At 51.5% G+C, this 17,057-nt stretch overlaps 1 protein-coding gene across 2 annotated transcripts in view; it reads right to left on the reverse strand.

Annotated features, from left to right (window-relative positions):
* Nucleotides 1-17,057, reverse strand: part of SMG6 (SMG6 nonsense mediated mRNA decay factor) — a 107,985-nt gene that overhangs the window by 33,153 nt on the left and 57,775 nt on the right. For both annotated transcript variants that reach the window (XM_064677369.1, XM_064677368.1), the window contains exon 13: nt 11,994-12,195. In XM_064677369.1, coding sequence (XP_064533439.1) covers nt 11,994-12,195 — 202 coding nt within the window. The remainder of the gene's footprint in view (nt 1-11,993; nt 12,196-17,057) is intronic.

Here is a 17,057-nt window from a genome sequence, read left to right on the forward strand (position 1 = left end):
AGCAATTTCATTCCCCACTTGAAGTGGAAGCTTTGGGTCATGCATGGTTTATTTGAAACAATGCCATCACCTAAAGCTGCTGATCTTATCTGTCTTTCTCTGTCTCTCCATTTCAAACTGCTGAAGATGTGCAGCGTGGCACTGCCTGAAGTGATGACATCTGGCACCAGGCCAGCTACAGAAACAAGCTGCTCCTCCCCAAGCCCGAGTGCAAGAGGCCAAGCATTCCTATTAAAAAGGGGGAAACCGAGGTGAAATCTGGGAAGAGCTGAAAAGTGGGAATCCTGCCCAAGGGAACAGAAGACCCACGAATTATAGGAGGAGCAAGGTGCCTGCAGGAAGGGGCGGCACTGCCCAAGACAGGATGGGAGCATGTGGGGCATCTCCGAGGGGTAACAGGCTAGCAGGCTTCCTCTTCCTCACCAGGCTGCCCTGAAGCCATCTAAACCAGTCTTCCAGGATTTCATCACAAGAAAGAACAGCCCATGCCCTTCAGTCTGTATGAGGAGAGAAATGGCAGGATAGAAATTATAACCCATTAACACATGCATGCTAAGTCACTCAGAATTTCCAACAAATTCTCTCCTGTCCTCACACTTCACCATGCCAAGATGTTTCATCTTGGACAAAAAAACCACATAAAAATTAAAGTAACTAATTTAAATAAACCATTCTCCAAAGTGGTGGTTTTTATCCTCAGAAGGGGAGGATGTAGAGCAAAGAGTGGCCACAACAAGGGCTGTGTTACCTGCACAGGTTCAGCACTGGAGATGCTCCCATGGAGACTCCTGGGAAGGAAGGCATATTTATATTTAGCAGGTACTAAATACTTCCCAAATATGAGGTGTCCCCCCATGATGATACCTGGGCATGTCAGGTATCCCTTACTCAAGTCACAGGGAAGTTGGTAAGGATTCTTGGGTCTAAAAGGAGGTTGCAGCTACGAGTGTAAAAACAGGCAACTGCTGAGTAAATTCAGCTCCCATGGCCTGGACTGATAAGAGCATTTCATCCACGAAGCTTCTGCAAAGCTCAGATCAGTGCTGATCAAATCATTGCTCATTAGGACTAAAAAAAGTTGCTGGTACTACAGGGAGCTATTAATATAAGCTGGCAACAGGTACAAGTTTGAGAAGCATCTGGGTGACTTAAGAGTGCAAAAATGATCTTCAGAAGTGACCTCAGCACCAGAAATGTGGCACGTCACTGACAGCTGGGAGGTCACTGTATCAACTCCAAAAATGAACAGCAGAAGCCATATCCCCAATGAACCCTTGAAATGCTGCTCCAAGGCCACTTCTCCATGGGAAACATCACGTGTGGATCAGGTATCAGGTGAAGTGACACAGCACTGGAAGCCAGCTCCATCTTCTGTCTATAGACATAAATCTTCCTCCTTCCATAATAATGGCTGCTATAATAAACATCACATCGTTTATGCTTAAGATAAACACGGAACCAAAATGTAAATCTGTTCTGTTGTTCACAGACCAGGCAGGAGTAACTCCTCAGAAAACACATTTGTCTTCATACTGAGAATTTGTGTTTATATGTGCATCTACCTATTCCAAGTACAGAGGAGTTTTGGGGAAGTTTAAAGAAATAAATCAACAAAATGACTACAAATAAATACTATTGTTGTCGCTATTCATAATATATAAACTTATAGACAAATATTTTTACATACGGCACAGAAAATGCTTTATGCAAAATGCTGGAATGCAAAATGTTAAAGCAAATTTTGTTAATTTAAATAAATTATGGGGTTTACCTTATATTTTAGGAAATATATGCAAATATGTTATGAGGAAAAATGTGAATAAATTATCTGGAGTAACTATCCAGCATTCTTCATGTCCCACCACAGATACAGTGAGGCCAGCAGCAGTAATGTTGCTCATGTGAGGTTTGTTTGGGAAGAATTTTAACGCTTTCCAGTGAACCTTCCCTTAGTACCCCCTCATCTTCCTAAGGGACCAGGGTGGCCTGGGGCTGAGGCACTGGCCTGAAATCCTGGGTATCAGGGGTTTGTTCTCATCCTGAAGCAAAGGCTTCCTGTGGGACCTGGTCAGTCCCTCAGCCCCGTGTACCTCTGTTGCCAATCTCTAACAAGGAAATTGCTTTTCCTTCTGTCCGAACGTGCTGTGGAGATACGTTCATTAATGCCTGGGAAGTGCCTTTGACTTCAATGACAGTGAGAAAAGAAAACAATAAATAAGACCATGGTGGTATCTTCTCTTTCTGATTGGGATGTGATGGCATGAGGACACTGAGGGTTACAGCTTTGGCCTGCTGCGGGAGCTGGGCTCTGCATCCTCGCCCAGACCCAGCCCAGAGCTGGCAAACGGATTTGGCATCCACAAAAACAACACAAGGCCCAGCTGGGAGCAGAAACGTGGGGAGCAAACTTCAAGCTCAACGACAGAGGTCACCTTCCGTCTCCCGTAGAGACAGAGTAGATCCCCATCTGTTATTTGGGCTGACCACTCCCTGCATTCCACCCCGTCCACTTCTCTGGCAGGCTTCCCAGGATGTGGATCTTTCTTATTCAGGGTAACAATGAGGAGTTATTAATTCGGTCTTTTTTCAGGTTTCCTGAGGTCCTTCCAATAGCTGTGCCGGTGTATACCACAGCCTTTGTCGTCTTCAGCTGGGATGTTTTAAGCATTTCAGTTGGTCGAAGACAAAATAGTGCCATGAAACAGGGTCACCCCGAAACCGAGCCACAGGCAGAGACCAAGAGTCAGGTCAAAGACTGAGATAATGCAAGAGTGAAGAGTCTGAGCAGTATCCAGTTGGGAAAGTCGGAGGCAAAGAGGAAACCCTGAGTCCCAGGGACCCCCTGTGCAATCCGAAGCACCACATTAACACTTGAGCATCACAAAGATTGTCTGAGATGAGGCCACGCTTCATGCCCAGGAACAGCTCAGCCAGCCAGAGCAGCCTTTCAATTTCCTCAGAGTTTCTCTGGGTAGCAATAAGAGATGGCTCATTGGGAGGGGATCCAGCATAAATGGTGTTTTAATGAGGCCTTTCAATATACTTATAGACTAATCAGCAAATTCCATGAGGTCTGGGCTCTAATATGTCATTCTGAGTAGACTAAAGCCATGGTGAATACCTTTTCACAGACAGAGCTGTGCACTCTCTGGGCCTGAGTCCTGCCAAGACATGGCAGGTTCTGTGCCATTTGGGTGCTGGTATAGCAGAAACGAGGCCATTTCCTGCTGAAAAACCCCAAGGGAAGCAAAGGGTGCACGCAGCCTGCTTCAAGGAGGTGCTGCACAGGAGGCTTCATGGTTTGACTCTCCTTTCCTAGGTCACTCCACTATTGCTGACTCCGGGAACAAACGGTCAGTGAGTTTCTTGAATAGCACATTTCCCATTTCCCAAGAGTTTGTGCTGAACCTCTGGAAGCAGCTTTTAGGACACAAGGACTAAACACAAATAAGTTTTCCATCTCATTACATAAATCTGGCCTGACCATGACAGAAGTGAGGATGTTCAACAGCGACTGTCACCTGATCCCCATGAAAAGATCCAATGCCAGGCATGGGACAAGGCTGATTTATCCTGTCAGTCTCTGCCTAGAGCTGATGATCACACCACACTTCCAGCAAACACTTTAAAACAGCCTTTAGCTGACACCAGAGCCAAACTGTGCAGGGCTGGCTGAGGACCTGACACATGCTGGTACACGTGCACAGCTCACACCCAGGCTGCCTGATTCACTTGGAGCAGTGGCTCAAGTGCCCTGTCCAAGATGAGCCTGGAGGAGAGGCAGAGGTGGATCCAAGGCAGAGGAGGAAGGGATGGAAATAACATAAGCTGCTTGAGAAAATTCCCCACGGCCTCCCCATGCACCAGAGTAGCACTCCTTCCCTCCACATGCCAGGAAAGAGGCATTTCAGGGGTAGGGAAGGTTGTTTCCACCAACTGCTGGTTCTTCCCTCTCCAGTTCCTCCCGAGGAGATGGGGCTGCCTGGAAGGCAGCACCTCATACTTCCCTGCAAGCTGCGTCCAGACCACAAAGCCACTCTGGTGCTCACTGACAGGCGCGTTTAGAGAACACGTGTAACTGGATCTTAACACGTTGGCAGGTGGTTCCTCACCTCGCAGCGCGACTGCAGTTCCCACACACAGCTCTCAGCCTCGGGACCAGGCAGAGCAGCAGGACCCCAGCTCTGCAGAGGTGCTGGACTGGGGCTGCTGTTACATCTGCCATCCTGCCTGGGCAGGGCTACAGGACCTGTTAACTCTTGGCTGTGGCAAAGAGGCTGCAGAGCTTTGAACTCCTGCTGCCTCCAACACCATTTCACAGCTCGATGCCACGGCTGTGCGTCATCAGGCGCTCGGCACGGCCGGGGCGAGAGGACGTGAAAAGCTCGTATGCCCCAGAGACTGCAGTGCACAGGATATGGACTGGATTAAAATCTGGTCAACAGAGGTCTTAAAATGTCAGTGTAAACAGGAGGGCAGTGCTGGCGGGGCCGCAGGGAAGCTTGCTCGGGCTTATGCTGCTTAACAATAGGTTCAGTGACCTGGACAAAGAAAACCTTTGCTGATAAAGCCAGCAGATTAGACACCGTCTCAAACCCTCCCAAGCTTTGAAGAGAGCAACTCACTAACAGGCAAAAACCCGGAATTGCTCAGTCACCTACTCATTAACAAACCTCAGGCTATTTAACAGTTAAATCCAAAGTTGTGTCTCCAGAGCAAAGGCTGTAGGATACTGGTGGGTATGGAGGAGAGCACCTCTCCTGCCTCTCACTCCATCTATTCAGCTTACAGAAAAGGCATGGAGATCAGGAGGCACACTTGTATATCAGGGTTAGAGCAGCAACCCAGGACTTCCCAACCTACAGCAAAATTCAATTAGTGGAAACCGAAATGAAGCAAATTCAGCCTGGAAATAACGCACGTTTTTCACAGAGATTGGAACTGGCTCCTGCGACAATTTTCCTGAGGATCCTGATGGGTTCTCAGCCTTTCAGAATCAAGGATTTGTACTTTCTACAAGACCCACTGTTGGAAATTTCCCTGTGGTTTCCTGAGGAAGAAAAGACCAGTGGAGATGTCCACAGCTCCCCTAGCTTCCCAGCATCCGGGGCTCTCCCAGGCTGGATTCCCCACTTCCAGGACTGACGCACACCACTGTGGGCTCCTCTTTGAAGAGGGGGTTTCTGACCTGTACATTCTTCCCAGAAGCTCCCTGATGTTCAAAGCACCTTGCTGACAGACAGGCAGGTGTGCCTGTGACAGTGACCACCTCCCCAAACCCAGCGCGGGGGCGGCGGGGGAGCGGCCCCCCAAACACAGCCCTGGGCAAGGCACGGGGGAGTACTCCAAGCCAGCTGTGACATTTCCTTTCACCTATACCTGTACAGCTGTTTCCTACAGGGCTGCAGCCTCAAGTGAGATGTGTGAGGCTTCTGTAGGTGCTTGGGAACAAGATGGAACAGAAACGCTTCACACCTGGCCCCAAAATTACAGCACGCTGGCAGGTGGCCAACATAAACTGGCAGAGTACCAGTTGCAATGGACATCAATTAAGCAGCCTGTCATCCTCAGACTGCAGGCTTTGCTTTTTGCGATCTGCATCGCTCCTTAAGCCTTCAGCAGCACCAGCACTGGAGTTTTCCAGATGGGATCATTTCCCGCAGATTCCACTCGCTAGATTTATTGCAGGTTTTTTTTTTTCTTAAAACCACCCCCCCTCCCCTTTTTAAAAGCCTGAACTATTATTCCACATTGCGGATTTCTCCAGGGCTGGATTCAGTGTCCTCATGCCGCGCTAGTGCTTGTTTGCCATCAGTTTCCTTTACCTTCAGCTGCAGAAATGCAGTTTTAAGGATATCCTCAAAATTCTCTTAGCTTAAAGAGTGATTAAAAACCAAGACCAAATGATAACTGAACAGGATTCCTCTTGGGAAGATGCCCAGCACAGCCCTGGGAGATGCAGCAGAAATCACTAGGACAGCACTCGTGCCCATTGCTATGGGGCTACATTTAAAACAGCACGACAGTCACCAGTGTCCCCTCCTCTGCCACCCAGACCCAGGGATACAGACTCAGCTTGGCACTTCCCACTCCACTAATGGCACCTGGCAAAGGCAGAGAAAGGCTCCTGTGGTGTCCACACAGCCCCTGGCACTCGTGGTTCAAGGCAGTGCCAAGGACAGACAAGGAGTTCAAAGCAGGTGATATTCTCCACGCTACCTTCGTGGTGGCATAAAATTCAACCTCTCCTCCATCACCCCATGACATCATCTCCCAACATGGCCCATAATTTAGTTTAATTGCCTTTTACAATCCAAAGGCACCACATGAAAGGGAAGGTCGAGGCTGGGATGGAGTTCAGATACTGGTCAGAAAATGTAAACATCCCTAACTCTGCCGCCTCGGGGCTGCCAGCTCCTGCCAAGTCCCCGCTCCGAGCAGGGCTGCCTGTGGCAGGGATCTTTCACTGCTTGTTTGGAAACCGAGGCAGGCAGGAATGGAAGGAGTTTTTCAAGGATGACTCCTCTTTGGAGTCTCCTACTTGGGGCTCCGATCTCTGCTCACAGTTTCCCTTTTCCTCTCTGGAGCAAACTCCAAGCTGGAAGCTCTCACACTCATGGGCTGAGTGCATTTGCTGGCCAGCTGGAGGGAGATGCTCCAAGGCTATGGAATGGGAATATGGAAAGGATGCTGAGAAAACTGTTATATTTGCTCACTGGGGTTTTCTCTCTGCTTCCAAAGAGCTTGTGCTCTCAGAGTCCTGGTCTTGCTACCCTTCCTCTGATGTCTTGCAAGAAGTCCTCCCAAAATCACTGTAGTGTGGCCACTCCAATGGCTTAAATGTGGATTTAATCCCTGGCATTCCAGGAGCCATTAGGTCTTGGAAAGGACAAAAAATCTGGTGTTTAGATGCATGACAGAACCCAGTCACTCCAACAGCTACTCCTCCTGAGCTTTTAAACCTGAGGCTCCCTTTCCAAGAAGCATCAGACATGACTACACACTGCCAAGAGATCTCTGAGAGTCTTAGGAAGACTGAAATACCATAAATAAGTGAAGTGAATAACAAGACAGGACTAATTTTAGCCCAAGTCTAAATAATAATTAGCTCCTAAACAGCTAATCCAAAGGCTACTGCAAATCTAGAGCATGTTAGGGCAACTAGACAGAGGGTCACATTTGGACTGTCCCCCTGGGCAGGAGTGCAGAGGAAAGAGATTTGGGATTTCTGAGGAGAAACTGGGGGTTTGGGCCGCCCCGACAGGTGAGTGAAATAAGAAATGGCACAAGTGTGGGAAGCTCACTGGCCACCCCAGAGCTGGAGGAGCCAAGCAATACCCAGCTTGTAGGTCTGGGGCAGTAAAATATTGCTAATTATTTTTCAGAGCCTTGCATTTTAGGGCTTTCATTTGCCTGGTGAGGTGAGACAGGGTTGAGACTAGCTGAGTGGTGAGTATCTGAGACAGTCCACTCCACACATGAGCATGCACATGAGGGAAAAAAAAAGTGCCTTTCTGTTTGAGAGGAGGGAACCACAGTGACTGGCCCTATAAGCACATGTATTAATCATGCACCGTCTGGTTTTAATCCACACACTGCTGATCCTGCGTCTCACTGTATTGTTATCAGGGGAAGGAGTATTTCTCCTCAATCTTATTCACCAGCCAAAAGCCTGAAAATGCAAAAAACACATTTGTGAAGTGCCTTCCCAAGGACCCCGGGCCCCGGACCTGGTGAGCTGGGGCTGCTGCCTTTTTATTGGCGTTTAAAAACCTTTTATTAACGTGTGTCAGGGCTGGGGGAGGAGAGACAGGCTCAGGTTTCAGGACCCCCCATGCAGAGAGGTTTATTGTGGGAAGGGACATTAACACTTTCTCCTCCATGTCTCCCCATGGCTGGGGCATGTGGCAGAGGGTGTGCTGCAGGCACCCCTTGGGCGATGGACATGTTTAGCCCATGAAGAGCTTGCAGGGATGTGGACAATCAGTGATGCCATGTGAGGGCAGAGAGAAGAATATCCCTGCTCTGCTCCATGTTAGGGATCTACAGCCCTCTTCCAGCCTTGCCAGTAGCTCCATGGGGTCACTGCAGAGCAGGATGCTCCCGAGACAACAGGATTCAGAGGGAGTTGAGGAATCCAGGCCATGCCCCAGGATCCCAGGGCTGCACCCACGCACAGCTCAGATGCACCACCACTAGGACTCGCTTTAACCTCAACACAACCCAAGTGTTTTCCATTACCAGTCCCCCACAGTGGCACCGTGAATCCGCAGTTGCTACCTTCCTTCTTCCCAAACCTTAACTCAGCCATGCTGCTGCTCCCTGCTCTTGCCTGGGGGTCCAAGGCTGGGTGAGTGAGGTCCTGGCACTGTCTCCTTGGGCTGCAAAGGCTGCAGACACAGCTGACAGCTCAGGCACCAGGCTGCATAGTTTGCTGCTGACTGGTACGTTCGATGGTGTTCCATCACACAAGCTGCAGTGGATATCTGCCCAACATACGCCCAGGAAAACAGCACCAAGTTATGCTCACCCCGGAGCCAGCTTTTGTTGGTTACAGCTTCAATGACAGTGCAAGAGATGATGGGAAGCTCTAAGTGTCCCACTGGCTCCAGCAGGAATCCGAACGCGCGGCTTCATGGCAGCGAACGGAGTCAGAACATTTTCACTCAAAATAAGAGCCAGGCCAAATGCTCAAAAACTTGCTGAGAAACTCTGGCTGAATTCTGCACTCCATCTGCTAAATGGGACGTGGAGAACAAAAAGGAGTGGGAAGCACAGTGTTTGTCCTATATAGCTCACAAAACACCCTCTTGGTAGTGCCAATAACACAACACCATTTTAAGCCAAATTCTCTCCACTTTTGCCTTTCAACAGATTCTTTTTCTCTGAAATGTTACAAATTAATTAAGAAACTAGTGGGTAAAAGCATAGGGTAAGGATTTGGAGTATTAGCAAGCAAGGTGAGATATTACCCTTGCAGTAAAAAGCCAACTGCCTCTTCCTAGCCATGCAAGTGATAGAAAAGGGACCACAGTGAGCTTCCCAGAACCCTCCTCCCATCCCACAAGACACTCACAGGGTGCCATATAAAGAGCAGTACATTTTCATTGCCTCTCCAGCAAAGAATTTGGGCTGAAAACTGGGCCAAGACTGAGAACACAAGAGAAAGAAATTGGGTGCAAAAAATAACTCCTGCTAAAAAACAATGAAAAATCAGTATGGGAAAAAACCAGTGCCAGAGAGAGCTGCTCTGCTGAGTGAGGCACAGGGATACAGATCCCATCACGCCACCATGCTCCACATGGACACTCGCCCTTCCACCGTGAACAACCCAGAGGTACATCTCATAGACTCAGAGTCACAGAATGGTTTGGGTTGGAAGGGATCTTAAAGACCATCTAGTTCCAACCCCCTGCCATGGGCAGGAGCACCTTCCACTAGACCAGGTTGCTCAAAGCCCCATCCAACCTCTCTTTGAACTGATGAACTGCTGAGGAGTTGGATTCATCTGGGCTCTGCACTCTACAAGGAGGGCAGGGAGCAGATGGTGGACTGGGACCTGGACACAAGGACCCCTGTTTAAGTTGGGTTGGGGTTTCTTTACAGGGAACTGCCTTTCTGTATTTTGCTCACAGTCACTTGTGAAAGGCACAATGGGTTCATGCCTCAGTCACACCATCCTGGCTAAGTCTGCAGTGCCTTCTGCAACACCCCACTTCTGCAGAGTCAAATAATTCCCTTTACTAATACTGCAGAAGGAGAAGATTTGTGGAGCAGGGTAGTCATTTGCTTGTAATGACGCAGATGCCACTCCAGTCCCTTTCTACAGCGCTACCAAATCACAGGAAACGGGGTGGGAATGTCCAAAGAGGACACTTTACTTCTATTCCAAGGTGTTTACTTCAACCCAAGCTGTACCTGAGAGTGCCACCCAGCCTGCTTTTAAAATCTCCAAGGCTGAAGAGTTTCTGCAGAATTGCTAACGAGGCTAGTCTCAAGTGCTTAACTACCCAAAGGTATGAAGCCTTTCCTAAAGTGTCGTCTTAATCTATTTTGCTTCAGTTTATGCCCATTCCTTCCTATGCTTTTCAGCATGGAGCTGAAGGACAGCTTGTTCTCCTCTTCTCTGCATTTTCCCCGAATTTCCACTACACTAAAAAGCCCCAGCTCTCCCAAGATCTTCTTGGAAGTCAGGATTTTGAGCTCTCTGCTTTAACTCACTGACCTCCCCTTCATCCTCCTAGGTGTCCTCTGCACAGTGAACATACACACCTGCTGTTTCACCTGTCTGACCATTAATGAAAACACTGTTCAGAAAGAAATAAAGGGGGTACAGGCACAGCCAGGTCTAGTTGCTTCCCTCTGCCTTTTTGGTAGAGCTAACACCATGCCTGATATTCCCAGATGCCTGGGTGGCTGGTGCTGAGCTGCAAGGGCACCAACTCCCACCTGAGGAGCTGTGCAGTTTCTCTATAAAGCACCAGAAGCAAAGGGAGCTGGGACAGGGATAACTCAGTTCAGAAGCTCAGGTGTAGCTACAGGACAAAGACACGTCTCTTATTTCACAAAGATGAGTGCAAGTGCCTGGCAGGGCAGGTAGATGGCACTCCGAATAAACCGGTGTGTGGTTAGAAGAGGCAGAGTTCAGGGAATTCTGACCCTCTCCCACAAGTTATGGGGCACCAGGTAGAGCTGCTCAGCCGCCTCACCTGCCTGCTGGGGGCTCTGGTTTGTGGCTGCTGGGAAAAGAATCTCCGTGTAGGAGAGTAGGGCACTGGGACTGTCCCCAGCAGAACCCCCATGGGGCACACACAGGGCAAACAGGCTACCTTGGGGCAGCAATGGCAACCACATGGTTCTAATATTAAGCCCATCAAGTAGAGCCTCGAAAATTCATGTTTCCACAGTGACTTCCTGGACGAAGGCGCTTCCCCAAACTGGGAGGGCTCTCGGTTTTACCCTTTTACCCTGTGCTCCTCTGCTGCAGGCAGTGCTGTGAGCACAGGTTGGGCAGACAGAGAAGTGAAACAGAAATTCGCACCTTTGGGTCCCTCTGTGAGAAAGGTCCTAAATTTCTCACCGTCATTTCAGGAAAATGTCAAGAAGAAGTGGCACAAGGGAAGGCACATTGCTCCTGTCACACACAGGCTCTCCACAGAAACCTGCCCTCTGCATCCCCACTTCTCCTCCCGTAGCACCAACGGCTCGGGGAGGAGGCGCCGGGACTTCCCAGATGAGCCGCGTTTCTGGAGCTGCAATTCTGCCTCCAAGCAGGAAACTGTTGAGAGCCACTCTTATCCTGCCGTGCCTCCAAGGGCGTGCAAAACAAATGCCATTGTGCCTCATCCATCCCCCATCAGGCTCCAACACGTTCTCCAAGTGCAGCCCCCAGATCCCTCCTGGCCAGGTGGTGGCAGAGAGCAGACCCAAAACCCCACATCAACAAGGGAACTGATTTCATTATTCTAAAAACAAACAGCCAAAGGAAAGTTCAGGCTAGAATGGGCTCCTAGAGCAAAGAAAGGAAAATAGAGAGCGGGCAGTGGGGAATGCTTCATATTCCTAAAAGCCTTTTGTACGTTAACACATGGTGTCTGCTTCTCTCTAGTCACCTATTTATCACTCTCCTCTTTAGAGAAGGAAAAAAGTCCTGGCTGCCTTCCTAAGGCAGAGTTTTGTGGCCGGGGGGAGGGGGAGGGTGCTTTAAGCATGATGCAAACCATTTGGAGTGCACCGAGAGCTCTGCCAACACAAGCTGCACTATTTAAACAAGTGAGGAAATGATCGTATATACAACATGCCAGCGAGCACACACACACCAGAGGAAGTCGAGAGGGGTTTTCATGACACAGAGCTGGATGTCAGCGGCTGAAAGGTCGATATTTTCCCTTAACACCCTTCTCAATGACTTAATCGTGTTCCGTTTGCACAGAAAACTTCCCAAGAATAAAAGTCTGGAGGAATTGAGGGGGGATGTTTGGCCTACTGCTGACCTTGTCCGAGGTCCTCTCCACGTAGCAGGGCTCCTGGGGGGCGACCAGCAGGGGAACGAAGCCCGAGAGCAGCCGATCCTCTTCCAGGCTAAGCAGGGCAAGGTCGTCATCTGGGTCCTTGTACAAGGGCACCTCCGACTGATTCACTGTGGTCAGTATGTTACAGAAGTCAGCCAGCGTCGCCCACACATCTACTGAGACCCTGGGAGAACGAGGAGAGACGTGAGCAATTCAGGGCTGGAATGCGTTGGGAGTTGCCTGCAATGCTGCAGCGAATACCAGAGAGGTGAGGCGAGGCGAGGCACGGCACCACTGCTGCCCTGCCCCACGGGAGGGCTCCGGCACAGCTGCGCTGGCACCGAACCCAGGAGGGATTGTAACCCTCACCCACCAGCGCTGACTCCGCCACCCGTCCCCCTGGACGGGGCCGGTTCCCGGGAACTAGCCCTTCCCACTGCTCTGCCCACCTCTGCCCGCTCTGGAGCCGGCACATCCGCAGGGAGCAGCTTCCCCGTGCAGTGCCGGCAGGAACCAAGCTCATTCCAGACGGGAGAAGTGATGTTTGTTACTCAATTTTAAAGCCTACTGGGAGGACAGACCGGACACCCGCACTGCTGTCAGGGCAGAAGGGGCTCCTGGAGGGCTCCAGTCCAGGCCGGGGGGCTCCAGCCCAGCCTGGGGCACTCTCTCCTTCGCACAGCTGTTACCTGCTGCAACCACGTGCTGCAGCCACGCTCTACAGCACAGAGATTTTCTCAGTTAAACCCCACCCACTCGGGGGTTAAAGTCATGTTTTGCTTCTGGCCAAGGGTTTCAACACTCACGAGGTGACCTGCAAAGCTGCCTCTGCCGTGTCTCACCTTCCCAGAGTGGAAGTGATGTGCAGGGAGCCGGGTGCGAACATGAGGCCACCAGCAGCCCTGGACTGCTCTCCACACATCCCCATCACACATCCCCATGGCTGAGCACCCTGGGGAGGGCTCAGCACCCCAGAGAGCGCCAGCATGGGGAAAAGCAGGGAAGCAGGCAACAGGAACAGGGGTACTACAGCTGACCAGGCTGTCTTCCACTGCATTTCCTCCTCCTGTTTCTAAAAACACTCAGATTGGGTTTTTTTAAGTGCATAAACTGGGATGAAAGCAGGGAATAGAAGAAACTGGGGCTGATCTGCTTCTGGTGGCAGTAAGGAGAGCTGCTCCTCCACCCCACACCTCTGCAGCACTGAAAAGCACAGGGAAGCCAGCATCACCAGGGGTGCAGCAGTGACCGGTGCGGGCCGAGGCAGCCCAGGGCTGGAGGGAGGCCCCCTGCTCTTTGAACTGCTCCAGGTGGACAGAGTCTGCACTCGGTTATTTACGGGAATCAATGTACCAGGAAAGCACACTGAAATGAAACATCTTGTTTTCAAGAGCGTCCTGGGAGCCAGGCAGAATGAGGAGCCATTAATCAAAGCCCGGCACGTAATCAGCACACATGTAACGCAGAGTCGCCCACGTCCCTGAGCCAGCCCTAGCCCACGTTTTGCAGAGGAGAAGAGGTCCTTCAAAACCCTCTGGTCACAGACACCAGGAGCTGGGTTCATTCACAAAGCTCCATCGCTTGGCTCAGCCAGGTCTGGCTGTCAGAAATGTTTAAATATGGAAAAAAATAAACAGTTGCAACACGTTTTTCGGAGGGATCTGTCCGAGGCCCTTTGTGATGTAATGGGAAACGCTGCGTTTGTGCTACCAGCTGGAAAATAAACAGAGCTGCGAGGGTTAAAAGGAACTGAACTTTCCACGACCCCTATCTGTAAAAGAAGAAAATAATAAGAGGAATGATCCACTGCCCCACAGCCCTGATAGTTTATCCTCCGGCCCAGGCTGCAGAGACAAGCACCGGATGTGATAGGGCTGCTCTGGGCCACCTCCAAGGCGAGCTCTGCCCATGGGAGATGCACAGGGCTTGGGAGGCTCAGCCTCCCCCAGTGCCCTCTTGGCAACTGGGCTCGGCTGCCTGCGGCCAGTCACATAGCACTGGTGGGGCCCCATGGCTGGGCTGCCACGAGGGCTTGGCTGGGATGAAGGAGGTGCAGAGGCATCAGCAGGGATGAGGGAGAGGAACGGGAAGAGCGCCCGCAACCACGAGGGAATGAGCGCACAGCGGTGTTGGGGACAGGCACGGATGCAGAGGACACTCCCAGGGGGCTGGAACAGCCAGGTGCATGAGGCCAGGGAAGAGGAGAAGGGAAAGAAACACATCGCCTGTATTCCCAAAAAACAGAGCTGCAGGCAGGGGATGGAGATGAGCAGTGAGTGTGGGAGGGAGGCAGAGGGTAGCAGCAGGATGCTGGGCTGGACTGGGATCTGAAGCAGGGCAGGGGGGGAAAGAAGCAGAACAGATGAAGTATAGCGAGCATCTCTTTCCATGGGGCTTGGCATCCAAAGTCAGAAAAATGCCACGTGAACAGTCACCGAGCTGACACTGCTAATGCCTTTGCAGGCACCCAGCCCACTGGTCCCCTCTTGTCTCTCTCCCCTTGCATCACTGCCAAGCAGGGCACTCCTCACCACCCCTGAGTGTGAGAGCAGTCCCTGTCACTTCATCCTTCATCTACAGCTTCACAGTGCCTTGCCACATCTGCTATTTGCCCTGAACGTGACAGGTTCCCACCCTGGGCTTGCTTCAAACCTCAGACTGTGCTGGCTACCCGGGCAGCCAGATCTCCCTGCAACGCAATTCCCGCACCCCTCGCACATGCAGCAGCCTGCAGAGCCTTCAAAAAGCCAACAAAGAAGAGGGTGCTGACATTTCTGCTCTGGTTGTCTCCTGTGATGACAGAGACAACACTGCAGAGATCAGGTCTGACCATTTTCTGCCATCCCCTCGGGTGCAGCTCCTCCTCTGCAGCACATCTCCCAGCACTGCCACCACCAATACCATTCACCAGCTGCTGCCTGCTGGAAAAGCCAGTGAGGGCAAACAGCTCCTCATGTTGACATGTAGGGCCCTGTGGATCTCCTGATTGGATGTGCACTCACACTGGAAGGTTGCACGACATTCAGGAGCCCTGTCAGGTGCCTTCTCCCCGCTGCCTCAGCCCAGGACCACCTCCTGGCCACCCCCAGACATTTCTGGCTTATGTCACCCCACAGTGCAGCAATGCTGGAGCCTCTGCAGAGCCCAGGTAGGCCCAGATGCTTGGAAGCTCTGTGCATGCACAGTGCCACAGCTTCATTGTCCCTCTGCGGAGGGAGGCCCCGAATTACTGACACTGAGCCCAGGCACACAGCTCCCAGGTACAGGGACGAGGCTCCCAGAGCTTTTAACCGAGGAAGCGAGAAGGGGGTTAGCGCGAGGTCTTTCCTCAGAACGGGGGTTCATTCACTTCCCCACAGACACATTTACATTTGCTTATTCCACCAGGACGGGAAAAAAAAATAAGAGTTAATTTCTTTTTTATTGCCTCAGGATTCCAGGTTTAATGTAGCTGTCAGTGTGAGCGCAGCCCAGCTGCACGCCGACAGGACACAGCCCGGCCAGGCGATGGTGAGAGCCGCACAAGTGCGCGGAGAGCTGGACCCCAGCCCCGGGGCCGAGTGTGGCCCCGGCGAGGCTGGGGATGGCTCCTGGCAAGGATGATGCCCCTATGGGCATCACCACAAGGCAAAAGGCACACACTAAAGTGTGGGGAGAGCAGAGGGTACCAGAGTGAGCCTGATGCTCACCGAATCCCCGCGGCCACGGTGCTGCGCAGCGCTCCGGTGTAAGCCACCATCTTCACCGGGGGCGCGGGCTGCCTGGTGATTAATATCAAGCACAATGACCCCATGTTACAAGCCTGCGGGGGCCTGTGGAGGTGGCCATTTCCTGTGTAATACCAGCTTGTTTAAACACTAACATCCAAACTCCACAGCTGCAGAACAAACCCGGAAAGCGCGGCGCAGAAGAAGCCCTGCATTGTGTTCCCAGCCGGCCCGAGCCGCGCTGCCGTGCAGATGGCAAACGCCTCGGGGCTGTGAGCTCCCGGGGCCAGGCACTGCGCACCCGCCGGCTCCCAGTGCCCACCGGATGAGGTGATCCACATCCTCCCCCTGGGTTTCCTCTCTCCTGAACTAGGGAAGGCTGAATTAAAAGCAGCTCCTCTGTAAGGAGCAAAAAGGGTTGGCCATGGGAGCTCATCCCAAAAGGTGTTCACCAACCTTGTCCTAGGCTCAGACAGAGCAGGGTGAGGTGGTCACAGCTCCTCTGCACCAATGGTTTCCCCCGCCCTGCTCTGCACACAGTCCCTTTGGCCAGCCGGGCATCCATAAACCCATTCCTCTCCCAGGAACCTGCATTGGGAACAAGGGACAACTTCCTCCCCAGGAGAGGTGCAGTGTCCTCTCAGCCAGCCTCTGCTTCGCCACAGCCCCCTTCTCCATGGAGACTTTTGGCTTCTGCTTTGGTCAACTTTACCTTCATTCTCAGCCAGGTTTACACTACAGAGACACCTCTGAATACTCGCTTTGATGTCTCGATAGGGAAACTCTGGTGGCCAGCATTACTGAGGCTGAGATCTGCAAAAGGGATTTTCCATTTAGTCTTCAGCAGACTCCAGCAATGTTTTGGCACCCGTGTCCAAGACTCTGTCCATCTCTCCCAGTGGGAGCTGCCATCTCAGTGACACTTCTCCGCAAGAGCGATGTGATGAGAGCGATCTGGCAGATCTCTCTGGGAAGGTAAGCTCTAGAATGTGCTCACAGCTTTTGGATTTAATTTAATACTTGGTTTAAATTAACCATTTTTAAATGCTTGCAGACAGTCTCCACAAACTGAGAGGCCCTTCGCTCAGCGCGGAAGGAGCATGGATTCGCCAGGGTCAGCCCTGCAGCAGTGTGTCTGTCCAGCCAGTGGCTTCCCCATCGGTTCTTGTGCTTCATTTAGCAATGGATTAATTGTGGCAGCAAAGCAGAGCAAGGAGCAGCTTTGCTCTCCCCTCTGCAGCCCTCTTCACAGCCCAAAAGGAGACAGATTCACCTGGACAGCTCCTATTCTGGAAACACATGTGGAAAGAGCCACGGAAAGCTTGCTGAGTCCCTCTTC

Source organism: Pseudopipra pipra, chromosome 21 (genome assembly GCF_036250125.1).
Source record: "Pseudopipra pipra isolate bDixPip1 chromosome 21, bDixPip1.hap1, whole genome shotgun sequence".
NCBI lineage: Eukaryota > Metazoa > Chordata > Aves > Passeriformes > Pipridae > Pseudopipra > Pseudopipra pipra.